This window comes from Ursus maritimus, unplaced genomic scaffold (genome assembly GCF_017311325.1).
Source record: "Ursus maritimus isolate PB19 unplaced genomic scaffold, ASM1731132v1 scaffold_30, whole genome shotgun sequence".
Taxonomy (NCBI): Eukaryota; Metazoa; Chordata; class Mammalia; order Carnivora; family Ursidae; genus Ursus; species Ursus maritimus.
In genome coordinates this window covers 14,563,606-14,579,368 of record NW_024425564.1, presented here as the reverse complement: position 1 = coordinate 14,579,368, position 15,763 = coordinate 14,563,606, and the positions used below count along the sequence as shown (strand labels likewise).

The following is a 15,763-nucleotide window of genomic DNA, read 5'->3' as shown; positions in this document are numbered from 1 at the left end:
CACTTCCTTTAATTCTTGACTCAGATATTCCCTTCTTGATGGGTCTATTTGGCCACTCCAAATAAAATCATGACATCTTCCCGCCCTTTCTAGCTTGGTTCCCTATTTCCTCCACAGCACTCAGCAGACATATTAAAATATAATTTTTCATACAATCTTTTTCATGAGCACAGGATGTTCTTTTTTCTTCACTGATGTGTTCCCAACAAGAGTGCTTAGCATGAGGCAAGTACCCAATACTTATTAAATGAATAAAGAAAGAAACTTTCCCAGAACTGAAAGACATGAATTTCTAGACTGAAAGGGTCCACCAAGCACCTGGTAAAATCACTGTGAGCTTTTCAAACACTAGGAACAAACAGAGATTTTATCAACTTGCTGAGATCACAAATCAGAATGTCTTCAAATTTCTCCACAGCAACATGGGAAAGAGGAAGACAACTGACAAATAATTTCCAACCTAGACTTTATTCCCAAACTATCAGGTAAGTCTGAAAGTAAAATAAAAAGCATTTTCAGACTCAAAATTTAAAAATATTTTGCTTCCCATGCATCCTTGTTCCATAAAGCTCCTAAAGCATGTGGATCCCCTCAGGAGAAAAAGGAAAGCATCAGACCCTGCAAAAAGAACATTCGAGGCAGATACAAAGGAGATGTCCAGACTCAGGAGGGGAGTTTGCACACCAGGCCCGCTGAGTGTGATGTCACTGTCACTCCAGCCTGGTAAAACTAGCAAAGCATGTCTTGTACAGAAATGATGGAATAAACCAAGACAGCAGGGTACACTATGGAGAAAACAGGACTCCTCATGTAGGAGAAAGGCAGAGGAGTCCCAGGGCTCTAGCTGTGCAGCATTCCGACAGAGGAAGTAGGTTCCTGGAGGGATCACACCAGGCCGGGGGCGGGGGGGGAGACGGACACACACACACGACAGAACTGACAGATTACTTGATGGGACCATCCTTGTGGATGACTATTAAGTAGTTTTGAAAGAATTAGCAGTAGCTGCAAAAGAAATGAAGCTGTGTGTGTATTTGTTTAGGAATCACAAAAGTAAAACAGGAGTGTATCATTTAGAAACAGAGCTGCAAGAAGAAACTGGAGGAATGAACAGACTACTGGATTCTTTCATAAGCCATTTTAACTCTATGTATTCCTTTAAAAATCAAAATGGATTTTTACAAAGATTACAGACTTCTCACTAAGCTTTCCAACCTTCTCACCTATGGGCATTTTTCTTTCACAGCATTTACCTGCCAACATGTGACGGTGACAGATGTTGGTAGCTAGGATTCCAGGTAGGAAAGACGTGACAGAATTGAAGAGTACTTTGAAATAGTTTTATTGGCTCATAAGACCTTTGCATATAAAAAAAATACCCAAAACACTATGCAGTATTAAATCACAATTACATTTTTTTTACCAATTCAAACTACCCTGAATATACATCTTTTAAAGAAAAAAAATCCTACAGAACTGAATTCTGAAATGACATTATGACTTAAATACTATGACAAAATAGATAATTCCTTATAACATTAATTCATTGCACAAAGCTGCCAGATATTTTCATAAGCATAACCATTGCACAGAGTGCAAATGAACACAATTTCAATGTTACACATTTAGCTGAAGTACATGTGCCTCCACCTAAGGAACTCGGACATTTCTGGCACAAAATGTTGGTCTCTTTAACTTCCACTGGGCAACCGACTTCACGATTCAGTTACTCTTGCTCTCCTTACAAAACAGACATATCCCTCTGCTGTCAAAGCCTACGAGAGTCAGCATCGCCTTTGCTTAAAGAAATCGACTCCTCTCAATTCCTCCGGCAGGTATTCTTGATCCACAGGCTCGCTGTACATGGGGTTGTACTTGTAGCCCTTGCCGTAGCCCAAATCCTTCATCAGCCTGGTGGGCGCGTTCCTCAGGTGCAGCGGGACGGGGGGCAGGGGCCCCTGGTGGTTTCGCAGGCATGCTTTGACGTTGTTGTAGGCGCTGTACACCTCAATGGACTTCGGGGCTCTGGCAAAATAGACCACACACTGGGCCAGAAGCACCTAGGACAAAAAGGAAACATTATGAAGGTGCCAGGAAGTTTCTGTCCTGCAGAATATTTTATGACATCTCTAATTCTGAAAAGATTCCCACTATGCTTTTATTATCCCCTTTTTTTGCCTACAGTCAAGATAACCACTTGTGATGGAGAGAAGAAATTCCTACAGGAGGCAAGAGGTTGAACCAGACCAATGATTTACTTTTTTTTTTTTTTTAAACAGAAGAACTTTTATCAAATGAATTCTTTCTTAAAACCCCAACATATAAAACATAAATATGAAGCTGCTCTGTTTTTGGGTGAACTTACAGAAACTTCCTGTTCAGGGCTTTCAATACTTCTGCCCCCAAGAAAGGCTGAGCACTTCCTCTGAAACCACAACTAGTAAAGTTTCAAAACATGGCCTTGTTGATGCCTAAGGTCTCCCCTCTAGAGAGAGTCTAAGCTTCTAAAATGGGAGTTAAAAAGCCAAGCAGCTTGTTTGGTAGGCCCGTACATTATAAAGGTGATGGCAGGACATGTGTTCAAATCCACAAAGGGACACAGCACAAGAGAAAGGAACTGATTTGCAAAGAACTGAGCTGATTACTTTACCTCACATTCGGGCATGCCTATAAAATGACAGCCTTGGTAGGCAGCAACTGCTTGTGTTAATGCAGAAGGGTCTGCCAGACCTGTCACACACACGGAAAGACAAAGGAAAGTTTAAGTCATAATGCACACTCCCACCCAGACCTGTCTACGAGCTGCTGCGACCAGAGATCACCACTGCCTGTAGATGTTACTGACCAGAAAAATCCCATTTAGCAAAATGGACTCTTCTCTGATCTCATTAGCTTTTTTGAGAAATATTTACTGAGTAGTGTCAAGAATTGTTTCCTCATGGATAAAAACTACATCTAGTAGGAAAAATACGAGAGTATGAATGACAAACAGGAGGCGCAAAGGCCATGCAGACAGTCACAAGGACAGACACATTAAAAACAACATTTACTACACCAAAGAAATGTTTTTCTAATGTTTTTCTTTACACAGTGTCCAGAATCTTCCACTTCTATTTCAAGAGCTGTCCAATGAAACCTGAATATGTGACTGCAAAGCATTTAAAGTATTTCTTTTATTTCAATACCCATGCTAGGAAAAGCACTCCTGAAGAAACAGATAACGATGACTTCAGGAATACAACCACTCAAAAGCACACACACAATGCCAAGAAATAAACCAGTGAGCTCATACTTGTCTTCTTCTCTTTTCCTTACCTGTCCACACGGTACCAAGAAATTCCTAGGTCCCAAAGCAGTAGCATTCCTGCCCCGCCACAGCACGCAACCCCACCCTCTGTGGACACCTCTGCGTCCTTCCCAGAACACTCACCTATGTCCTCACTGGCAAACCTCACCAGCCTCCTTGCCACATACAGTGGGTCCTCTCCTCCTTCGAGCATGCGCGCGAGCCAGTAGAGGGAGGCACTCTGGTCTGAGCCCCGCATTGACTTATGAAGCGCAGAGATGCAGTTGTAATGCTCTTCTCCTAGATACCACAAAAAGCACGTGCTCAATTATGGGCAGAAGAGGGAATCTACAGAGCTCACAGGAGGGTCATCTAAGCCATAGGTTTGGTTCACTTTAAGGAAGCCTGAATAAGGGACCTAGAGAAACCTGGGGAGAGTGCGGCTGGACCGCTGTCCTCAAGCTGCTCAGCGGGAGGGCACAATGTCACGGGTGCGGGATGCTGGAGCAGACCCGAGCAGCTCCCCGTGGGGCCCGTGGGCCTGTCTAGTAACCTGGTCAGCCTCAGAGCGGGAGGCTGCTGGAGCACCTGTGCTGCCCGTGCTGAACATGAGCAAAGACCCGGGCGGGGTGGGGGGCAAGGGGAGCCTCACGTGGAGAGCTGGTTCTCCTGGACCTCAGTGGACTGCCATAGCCAAGAGGTGGAAAGGACTGATCTGATGATCCGTTTCCATGTGCCCCCACTGTCATTTTGAGGAAAACTGTCCCTGGGCCTGGTTGTAGCCATGAGGATGGAGAGTTAATAATGTTATGTTAATGTTAATGTTAATGACAAGGACAGCTGTTACAGACAGCCCATTTGTTCCTCAGTGTCCTTTCCAGCTGCCGTTCTGGGATCTGAAGGCTGCGGTCACTTAAATCTGGTGTGGGGACGTCTGTGCGGCAGGATCCCAGAAGGGCTGACACCTGGACTAATAGCTCTCACCTTGAAAGCACTGTAACCCCTCTCTCACCACTTGGGTCTCCCCCCAACTTTCTACCCAGGATCCACATGAAAAAAATCAGTGAAATGTGCTTTAAAAAAACATTTAAGAAGAGAAATTTCACGATTTGCTGACCACCAACTCTTCCCTAAGTTTGAGGAGAGAATAGTTTCTTCATGAAAGAAAACAGGGGAGTTGTTCTTATTTGCTTAGTCCTTCCAGGGAAGCACCAAGGTGGACAGAGAGACCATGATCTGCTTTGCACAGCATTTGGGCCCCAGGAGCAAGTCCCAGCAGCTGACCATGCTGGTAAGACCATCCTTGGCCTTCATCTGAAGACAGCATGAGACAAGATGTTGGCCTGCCAGGGAGGAAAGACCCAGGGGTCTGAGCACCTCCTGTTCAGGAAGAGGGTGGATCAGTGGTTTTCAGTCCAGCCGGCAGATTCCTGTGGACAAACGGACTTGTCATCTATCTCCAGGCTTCCTAGCTAAGTCACAATGTCACAGAGGCTGGCTGGGAAAGGGTTCCGGGTGAAATCCACAAGGTCCAGGCCCCACTCACAGGCCTGGCCACCTCGTAGATATGTGGGAGATGAAAGAAGCCACTTCCACTCCACTTTCCATGAAACGTCAGCAAGGAGGTGGCAACGAATCTCCGTGAGACAAACATTACTGTCTCATACCCTCACTGCAGGTTGACGCTGAGGGGCAAATAACAGTGAAGAGCATGGGCTCTAAAGCCAAACTTCTTAGCCACGTGACCAAGAACATGTTACTGATCCTCTGTACACCTCGGGCAGCTCACTTGTACAATGGGAGTTAAAGACTAGCTGGCTCTTAGGACTGTGAGTCTTAAATAACGTATGCCTGGTATGGAGTAAGCACTACAGAAACATGTGAGTGTTCGCTGTTGCTCTGTGTTAGCTGCCATTTTTGCTTTGATCATATGATGTTTTTTTAACCTAAAATTTCACACTATTTATGTAGAACCCTGACCTCAACGCAAGGCAGAGAACCTGCTCTCATTTAGAAATTTCTTCACTCTGATACAGAAATACATGAGCTACTGACTGGATCCTACAAGTGGATAACTATACATTAGATGACATTAAAAGAAATAATTAAAATTTCGGGGCTGGGGATTTTTGTCTCACCAGAGTTATAAAAAGGCCCAGGACTATAAGCTAGCAGGTTTCCAGGGCAATGCTTCTATCACCCCTATTTATGGAACACAGCTTGGAAGAACAATTCCCTAGGATTTGAACTGTATTTATGAGTGTCTACAGATCCGGGGGGGAAGCGGCGCATAGCCACAGTAAGTGTTAAGATTTGTAGAATGTGTGGGTTCTCAAGGCCTGACCCCAGGCAGCCTCCACTGTCCCCAGCTCTTCCTGGGGCAGCGCAAAGCTATAGAGAAAGTGATCCCCACTATGCATGGCTCCCTGGATGGAATGTGAGCCTCGAGAGGTAGAAGCCCTAGTATTAGACATGTCTGACGTCCGCTGTGTGCGTACTGGTGTCTGTGAGTGTACTCACGTGAGTGTTACCGTGTGTGAGTGAACACGCTCGAGTGGGAAACTGGTGACCTCAGGCCGGGGCTGGCGTGGAGGCAGCACCAACAGTGGGGAAGGACACAGTCCTAGGAACCGGTCTTATACCTGGGGTTGAGAATAAGTTTTACCACTTGCTTTGTGAACTAAGGCAAGCTTTTTATCTGTACAATGGAGATAATATTAACAACTATCTCCTAAGGTTATTTTGAGAATTAAAAAAAAGGACAATGTATATAAAATACTCAAATATTCAATGTTACCTAATGTTATGTTAAATGGTAGGCTTTCAATTTTTAAATGACAATTTGATAAAATATGAAAGCAGTTTCAGTTCATCTAGTCAAAACGAAGAATTTCCTTTAGGACACGCACAAAGGAGAGAGATACCTGTTGCTGGACACCCAGAAACAATGGAGAGTCCAGCACGTGGGAGTATTTTTTACCTCTTAAAATTTTAAATTTTGTTCATATCCTCCATTCTTGTATTTGGCCAAAAGAAAAGCAAAGTTCTATGTCCAAAATCCTTTACTTTTCAGACTATCCCAGCATTCCTATGACATTGAGGAGCACAGATAGCTGGCCACCTGGGATCTCTGGGCTGTGCTAGGAGAGGTCCTGCCGAGAGGCACATTCACATCAGGAAGGCGACAGGACTGTTTGTTAAATGCCACTAATGTGTCCGTAGTACTTATTAGCACCCTCCACCCACCCAGCTCCCAGTTGTGGCACACTAAGGCTGAAGAGCTTCTGCCACTTCCCCAAGGTCACACAGTGTTCTGTTCAACTCATCAGGAGGCAGTGCCTAGAACCCAAAGTCATTCTTTAGCTTCTCCACCCCCCTTCGCTAACCAGTAAGAAGTATTCTCCATCATCAAAAGCATTTCAGAATATGGTAGACAAGGTACTGCCTATGTGATATCTGGAATGTTCAACGATCAGCTTCCTTTTCTGGCATAGCTTTTAAAGGTGTGGAAATTATTCCAGTTACTGCAATATGACTCTATCCAGAATCACACAAATACTCAAGCCCCAGAGTCCCCACCTAAGCTACCACACGCTAATCTTCATTTTATAAAAATTCCTTTTATAAAAAGATACAGCTGTGCTGTGCTTATGACATTTAATGTTGCCAGGTCACGGATCTAATAAGAGCTTGTTTCAAATCTGTTATCTGTAAATGCAGTTCTACAAAAACAGATAAGTGTACACAGCAAAATTAATTTTTTAAAAAGCTATTATAACCAAAAACATCAAGATCCACACAAACTTCATGTTTTGTTGGGACTCTAGAAATTATGGACTTTAGTTCTCATTAAACTAATAGAAATAAGTCACTTACTGCAGAAGTCTTGTCATTACCGATGTAAATGATCACAAAGATCACTGCCAACTGTGAGTGCAGGGCTTTCCGAACTGTGTGTGTCTTAAAAGGCACTACCAGAGAGTAATGGAAAAAACACCTACCTACCTTACAAGACAAGTCTGAAGCCTGCAATTTTAAGCACGAAAACGCCTCTCGATTCTCACCAGGATAGCTTCTGCTCTGTGCCTCTCACGAGAAAGATCGACCAGGAAGCTAGATCTTTGAAATCAGGCCCTGAGCTGGAGGCTTAATTCAATTACCAACATGGAGATTCAACTGAGAATCAAATTCGTGCTCTGAACTCAGCTGAAAGTCAGAAGCCTGGGTGGGGGTGTGTAAACAACAACATAGTAAAGTTCCCCTCTGTTCACCTTCGGTTACTTACCTGCTCGGTCATATAAAATATGAGATTGCTGGAGACCTTCCTTCACATCATTTTCAGTGATCAGAACTCTACTGGGAGAATAGGTTTGCCCACTTTTCTTACAGAACATCTTCCTAGAGCTTAACCTGGCCAGCACTGCCAGCTGCAGTCCATTCAATCCAGCTCGGGCATCCCCGTCGCTAAGATAAGCCAGAGTGTCTACTGCTTTATCCTCTATGAACACAGATGGCCTGCAACACAAACAGGGTTAGTCACCATCACTTTCACGCTTGGCACTTCTCTTCTGTAGCACTTCTTACAGAAGAGCTCTGTCTGAGCAAGGTCACTAAAAAGCTACCGTAGGTTCAAGGCTTCTGCCCTTTTCCCCTAACTCATGTTGTCAACGTGGTTAAGCATTATCAAGACTGGGAACTGACTTCGGGGCGCCTGGGTGGCACAGCGGTTTAGCGTCTGCCTTCGGCTCAGGGCGTGATCCCGGCATTCTGGGATCGAGCCCCACATCAGGCTCCTCCGCTAGGAGCCTGCTTCTTCCTCTCCCACTCCCCCTGCTTGTGTTCCCTCTCTCGCTGGCTGTCTCTATCTCTGTTGAATAAATAAATAAAATCTTTAAAAAAAAAAAAAAAAAGACTGGGAACTGACTTGACCCTGAGTCATGAGATTATTTTACTATACAAGCACACACACATAAGCGTGCGTGAAGGAGACATGGAAAGATACGTGGCTTCTCCGGTTCTATCCTACAAAAGAGCAAAAACTACAGAAACACTAGGACTTCATTATAGTATACAGAAAACATACTTCAAACACAGTGCACATCCTGATGAGACAGGTATGCTCAGCCCACTTCCCAAATAGGGAAGGGCCAGGATCGCATCATGCAGTTCAAGTTCCTCATTTTACAAACAATGCGGGTCTCCAGTTACTCTGGACACAGCAGGGCCTAGAAGCAAGCCTCTGGGATTTTGGCTTGAGGCGTGCCTCCAAGAGGGTACTAATCACATAAAGCCTGAACAGAGTAGCGGAGCGGTCACTAGCCTGGGTACCCATCAGAAGACTCTGACAGAACTAGGCTGTAGGACCTGAGATAAGTCACCTACCATCACATTTCCAAAGGTGGACCTTTATAAAAGTCTAATTAGGATTGGTTCTCAAGTCTAATTCAGCAATTTTTTCTATTTCTAGTCTAGTTAGACAAAATATCTCACATATTTAGTTACTTAGAGGGGTCTTACTAATTCTTATCTAGCTGCTAGCAGCACATTTGCAAAGCAAAATATAATTTTTCAAAGTTACAGCTCACCATGTCATTGCCAACCTTCAGCTGAAAATGTCTCTAGTAATTAATAAGCTGATTAGGACTGTTCAAATCAGCTACCTAGAAAACAAAGCACAGGCACCAACTGGGTTGGGCCAAGGCAGAGTGGTGGGGGTCCAGTCCCTGAAGGGGACCCAGCCTGTCTATGAAGGTCTCTGCATAATTCCATGCCATATACCCACCTACTACTTTGCTTTAGTGAATAGCTTGAATAACACCAATTTGCATTTTATTCACTAATAGCTTTGTTTCTAACATCTTTTTTTTTTTAATAAAGATTTTATTTATTTGAGATAGAGAAAGAGTGAGCACAAGAAGGTGGGGGGGGGTGGCAGAGGGAGATGGAGAAACAGACTTCTGGCTGAGCCCGATGCGGGGCTTGATCCTAAGACCCTGAGATCATGACCTGAGCTGAAGGCAGAGGCTTAACTGACTAAGCCACCCAGGTGTCCCTTGTTTCTAACATCTTAAAGACTGCCTCATCCCATCCCTTATTTACCAAAGCCAAGACTTCCAGTTTCTCATCTAGCACTACACATAAGGCACCTGTTTTGTCTTAGCTTGATAATGAATGACTCTCTCATCACACTCCTCCTGACAGCTGCCTGGGCCCCAAGAACCGTGGTTACAGTTTAGAAGCCCATTCTCCTCTCTTCCTGACTAGATACTCAAAACATACACCAAGCCCACATCACTGGCACTTTGTAGAGCCGAGGAAGCATTTCTCAGACAGATATTGTTTAGCAGATTCTAGATGATCTGGAAAAAAAGACAACACAGACTCAAGAAAATGTGTTAGGAGGGACTAACGTCAGAGGGAGTGCAGTAGCAACCGATGTGCCTGAAAGGGAAGGCCACTCCTGGGGCTTGGCTATGGCACGTTATCTCTGAGTGTGTGCATGTGTGTGCACACATGTGTGTATGGGGGGGGTGGAGGTGGGTAGCGAAAACCAAAATTGCCTGAACACCTCAGTTCAGTCCCAGAACTAATAAAAGCAAAGCGTTCCATTTCCTTGGAAAGCTTCCTAGCAACAAAGAGCCTACAAGATCATTTGCAGGAAGAAAAAAGGAGTAAAGCAGGAGCCCTAATCAATCCTAACTGAGCCATCTCCGGGAGTGGGGCCATTTGTTGATCACATTTGTCATCTCTCTATCCCCACTAAATGTTGGGGCCTCAAGGATAGGAATTACATTTTATTCCTTTTTTACATCCCCAGTGTCTGGGAGAGAACAGGCATTCAATATCAGCACAACGAATGGACTAATTTCAATTCTCCCCACAATCTCAGAGTGAAATGTTTATTTTTTTAAAATTATAACATATGGGAAAACATTAAAAAAACAAAAAAAAATCCCTTTCTGTGCCACCTAAAGATAACAATAGCTACTAGGTCATTTGTTGAATTTCCTTTATGATCCAACCACCCATGCAACCATCAACCTCACATCTAATTTTTAAAACAAAATTTGGATCATACTATATGTAGTTTGTATCCTTAACAAATAATACTCAGAACTCTGAATATTACTTTTTTTAAACAAAATGCACATTATATAAAATTTGAAAAACAGACACAAAGGGGCAAAAATTACCTATTGCTGTACTACCTTAAAGTTAGTATTTTGGTATATATCCCCTTTCTATGAATTTGTCTATTGCATATATTTAGCAGCATGAAGTGCTTTGGGGACAGAAAAAAGCAGGTATCCTTATACACCCTAGCATTGACTCGATGGCCTCATTTCCACTGGTCCTCATACAAGGTCAGCAAGCAGGCCTTAATTATAGAGAAGCCAACTAGCAGACTGCGCCATAGATTTATAAACTGCACAATGTAAACAGGCCTTTAAATGGGTATTTTATGTGGCTGGGAAAATAGGATCTTTCCTTCAATTTTTAAACTCTTAACCAAAGACCGAATTATTCTACCGTTACCCTTTTTAATCAGGTTTGGAGGCACAGGGAGTGGGAGAGCTGCCACAGTAATACCAGAGCTGAGAGCTTTCATCCAAGTTCACACTGTTCCATTCTTCCTTCCCCTTGACATGATCCACATTCCAAATTTCACCCCCATCCAAAATGAGTAAGTATTTTTAAACACAAATGAATCTGTCAGCAACACTGTTCAACTAATAAAAGGTGACTGCTGACGGCACTCACAATGGTCACACAAGCAATTTACCAAATGGAATTTTGCTATTAAGAACACTGTACAGGATGTTCAAAAGGTTCTACCTATCCTCCAATATATCCTGAACCCCAGTTTACACTACCTTGGTTCTGAAAAGTAATAAAATGTGTTAAAATATCTTGAGATCTTGGAAGAGGGAGCACGAGTTGCTCACGCCAGAACAATGAAATAAGGAATATTATATTGATATTTGCAAAACTCCTTAGCAAACAGTAACTATTGCACAAATTATCTTGGAAGAGTGCTCCTAGTCCAGAGACATTATTTTAAAATGTAAGCATAAACTTATAAAAAATGGTTAAAATAAGTGCATCAGAAAAGATCATATTCCCAGTTGACAAATGTAGAAATTTAAGACTTAGCCTCAATTCTCTAACTGAGAAGGAAAGCTCTGGTCTTAGCAGGAATATGGCAAGCATGCTGTAAAGACAACTTCCTCCTTTCCTTTTTATTTCCAAGGGCCTGAATCTTTCTGCACACTGTTTTTGTGGTGGATGATACTGGGATTTGGAGAACTCTTTTTAGATTGTGAGCTGTTTACACTGGAAGAGGAGTGAAAATAAGTGAAAACGTACCTGTTATTTCATGACAGAACAAAAAAATATGTATGGCTCAATTAAACTCTCTCTCCATAAATTACAAAACTATACTCTGTGAATTTCTTTCACTAAAAAAAAGGAACATTCCATGGTCAATGTAAAAACTGCTTAACAGGGGTCCTCAACCAGAGATGTGTATCAGATTATATAGAACTATCCTAAAATAAAGATGTGTATTTCTAATCACAGATTTACTGACTCTAAAATCTCCAGGGACAGACTCTGGGCACATGTAAAGCTGACCCTTCAACAATGTAGGGGTTAGGGGCAATGACCCCCAACACAGTCGAAAATTCATGTAGAACTTCTGATTTCCCCTAAAATGTAACTACCAGTAGCCTACTGTTGACAGAAACCTTACCAGTAACAAAAAGTCAATTAACACATATTATATATGTTATCAGTATTACATGCTATAATCTTAACAATAAAATAAGCTAAAGAAACGGTTATCAAGAAAATCATAAAGAAGAGAAAATCCATTTACAGTACTGTTCTGTAAGAAATCTGTGTATAAGTGGACCCATGTAGTTCCAACCCATATTGTTCAGGGGTCAACTATATTTTTAAAATGTATTCCTGGTAAATGTGATGTGTAGATGTGGTTAAAAGGCAACACTGCTAAATTATAGATGGGAATCTTTTGTTCCTAATCCTTTACAAATTAAAAGTATTGTCCTTAACACAAAGAAACACAGAGAAAGATCCAAATGTTAATAATCACCAGTAGCCTTTTAACTTGGTTCTAAGTGAAAGCAAGTAACTTGCTTAACTTGGTACCTAGATCCCTTCTAAACTGAGTACAGGCACATCTCCCTTAGCTTGCTTCGTTTTCTTGCACTTCACAGACACTACGTTTTTTACAAAGTGAAGGTCTGTGGCAAGCCTGCACTGAGCAAATCTATTGGTGCCATTTTTCCAATAGCATTTGCTCATTTTGTGTCTCTAGGTCACATTTTGGTAATCCTTGAAATTTTCAAACTTTTCATTATTATTTGTTATGATGAACTATGATCAGTGATCTTTGATGTTACTATTCTAATTGTTTTGGGGCACCACAAACCACACCCACATAAGACGGAGAACTTTTATCGCTTGATAAATATTTGTGTTCTGACTGCTTCACCAACCAACCTTTCCTGTCTCCCTCTCCTCAGGTTCCTCTATTCCCTGAGACACACAATATTGAAATCAGGCCAATTAATAACCCTACAATGGCCTCTCAATGTTCAAATAAAAAGAAGAGTTGCATGTCTCTCATTTTAAAAACTGGAAATGATTATGCTTAGTGAAGAAGGCACAATGAAAGCCAAGCCAAGCCAAAAGCTAGGCCTCTTGCACCAAACAGCCTGGTTAAGAATGCAAAGGAAACTCTCTTCAATTCTGTGAAGGCTGAGAGAAGTGGGGAAGCTGCGGAAGGAAAGTCTGAAGCTAGTAGAGAGGTTGGTTCATGAGCTTTCAGGCAAGAAGACATCTCCGTGACATCAAAGTGCAAGTTGAAGCAGCAAGTCCTGATGTAGAAGCTGCAGCAAATTATCCAGAAGATCTAGCCAAGATCACTAATGAAGGTGACTGCACTAAACAATGTATTTTCAGTGTAGACCAAACAGTCTTCTATTAGAAGAAGATACCATCTAGGACTTTCATGGCTAGAGAGGAGAAGCCAAAGCCTGCCTTCAAAGCCAGGGTGGTCTGACTCTCCCGGTAGGGGGCCAGTGCAGCTGAAGCCAATGCTCCTTTATCATTCTGAAAATCCCAGGGCCCTTAAGAATTATGCTAAATCTACTCTGCCTGTGCTTCATACATGGAAGAACAAAGCCTAGATGACAGCACATCTGTTGACACAATGGTTTACTGAGTATTTTAAGCCCACTGTGGAGATCTACTGCACAGAAAAAAAAAAAAAAGATTCCTTTCAAAATATTCCTGCTTGTTGACAAAGAATCTGGTCATCCTGAAGTTATGACGGAGATATATAAACAGATTAATGTTGTCTTTATGCCTGCCAACACAACATCCATTCTGTGGCTAATGGATCAAGGAGTCATTTCAACTTTCATGTCTTATTATTTAAGAAATACATCTTGTAAGGCTACAGCCTTTGATGGATCTGGGCAAAGTCAATTGAAAACCTTCTGGAAAGGATTCACCATTCTGGATGCCATTAAGAACATTTGTGATTCATGGAAAGAGGTCAAAATATCAACATGGACATTGGGAGAAGCTGATTCCAGTCCTTGTGGATGACTTTGAGGGGTTCAGGACTTCAATGCGGGAAGTAACTGCAGATGTGGTGGAAATAACAAGAGAACTAGGATTAGAAGTGAAGTCTAAAGATGTGACTGAATTGCTGCAATCTTGTGATAACACTTGAATGGATGAGGAGTTCCTTCTTACGGATGAGCAAAGACCGTGGTTTCCAGAGATGGCACCTACTCCCGGGGAAGATGCCGTGGATACTGTTGAGATGACAACAGAAGGTTTAGAATATGATGTAACTTAGTTGATCAACCAGAGGCAGGGGTGAGAGGATGGACCCCAACTTTGAAAGAAGTTCCACTGCGGGTATAATGCTATCAGACAGCAACATAAGCTACAGAGAAATTGTTTGTGAAAAGAACAGTCAATTGATGTGGCAAACTTCACTGTTGTTTAACAAATTTGCCACAGCCACTCGACCTTCAGCAACCACAGCCCTGATCAGTCAGCAGCCGTCAACATCAAGGCAAGACCCTCCACCAGCAAAAACATTAAGACTTGCTCAAAGTTCAAATGATGGCTAGCATTCTTAGCAGTGAAGTTATTTTTAAATTAAGGTATGCACATTGATTTTTTAGACATAACGCTATTGCGTATTTAACACACTACAGTGTAGTGTAAACATAATTTTTGTATTCACTGGAAAATCAAAAACTCATTTGCCTCTATTGCAATAGTTTAGAACCAAACCCAAATTACATCTGAGGTATACCTGTGGTTAGAAACACAGGTGCTCAGAAACCGGCCCTCCTGCAGTCAAGCTGGGTGATCTTGAAGACACGGTTACACCTTTCCGTGCCTCAGTTTCCTCATCTAATAAAAGGAGGTAAGGATACCTATGTGGAAGAGAATCACTGAGTAGCATACTCTCTAGAATTGCAGATCTTCAAAGCAGAGCCCTCAACTCTGCTGCTTCCAGGAAACCAGACTAAAAATAACACAATGCAAAACAAAACTACTTTCTCCAAAAAGAGAGAACATCAACTTCACAGATGATGCCCCGTTTGTGCTTAATCCCATGGCGGCAAACATCTTCCCCAATTACACTATACCTTACACATGGCAGGGAATGGTGGGATGAACAGTGGCCTCCAAAGATGTACCTAAACCCTAATCCCTGAACCTGTGAATTTAAGGATTTCATAGTAAGGATTTCAAGGTGAGATCATCCTGGATTTAGTATAAGCCCTAATCCTAAATGTCCTCATAGGAGACAATAAGAGAAGACAGAGGCGCAGAGACAGCCATGTGAAGATGGAGGCAGACATTGGAGTGATGCTGCCACAAGCCAAGGAATGCCAGGAAGGACAGACTCTATCCTAGAGCTTTCAGAGGGAATGGGGCCTGCCGACAGCTAGATTTCAGACTCAGAGTCTCCATAACTGTGAGAGAATAAATGTCTATTGTTGTAAGCCACCCAGTTGTGACACAGGTTTTCCCCCACTATTCTAAAGTAGAGGGTTCCCTTGAAACCTTTTGCAAGCCGAAATGGCATAAAGTGAAAAGGCAATTACCATTAATTAATAATGGAGGTTTTTTTTTTTTAGACCCAAAAAGTGACCTCTCTTAGGCTTTTCTGAGACCTTAGGACACATCTTGCTAACAGATGCACAAAATAAATTAAGATAAAAAGCACATGCTCACAGACAGGATCCAAAGCTATGGTGGCCTGATGCGAGATGCTGAGTGTAGTACCTGGGGAAGGAGCTGGGTGGTGCCACTCCACCTGCTAGGTGGGCAATGCCTCTATAATGGATTCACTGAAAAACAAGTGCTGAATGCTGTTTTTGCTTTTTGCCTTTTTTGGGAGGGGGGGCGGTAAGAGGG

At 42.5% G+C, this 15,763-nt stretch overlaps 1 protein-coding gene across 2 annotated transcripts in view; it reads right to left on the bottom strand.

Annotated features, from left to right (window-relative positions):
* Positions 1 to 1,326: 1,326 nt before the first annotated feature.
* WRNIP1 (WRN helicase interacting protein 1) overlaps positions 1,327 to 15,763 on the bottom strand; it is a 24,169-nt gene continuing 9,732 nt past the window's right edge. Inside the window, exons 4-7 of one of the 2 annotated variants that reach the window (XM_008693059.2) lie at positions 7,572 to 7,801; positions 3,431 to 3,586; positions 2,651 to 2,730; positions 1,327 to 2,060 (exon numbers count right to left, since the gene is read on the bottom strand). In XM_008693059.2, the coding sequence (XP_008691281.2) occupies positions 1,785 to 2,060; positions 2,651 to 2,730; positions 3,431 to 3,586; positions 7,572 to 7,801 (742 nt within the window). In that variant the 3' untranslated portion in view covers positions 1,327 to 1,784. The remainder of the gene's footprint in view (positions 2,061 to 2,650; positions 2,731 to 3,430; positions 3,587 to 7,571; positions 7,802 to 15,763) is intronic. The other variant, XM_040644988.1, reaches the window with a different exon arrangement.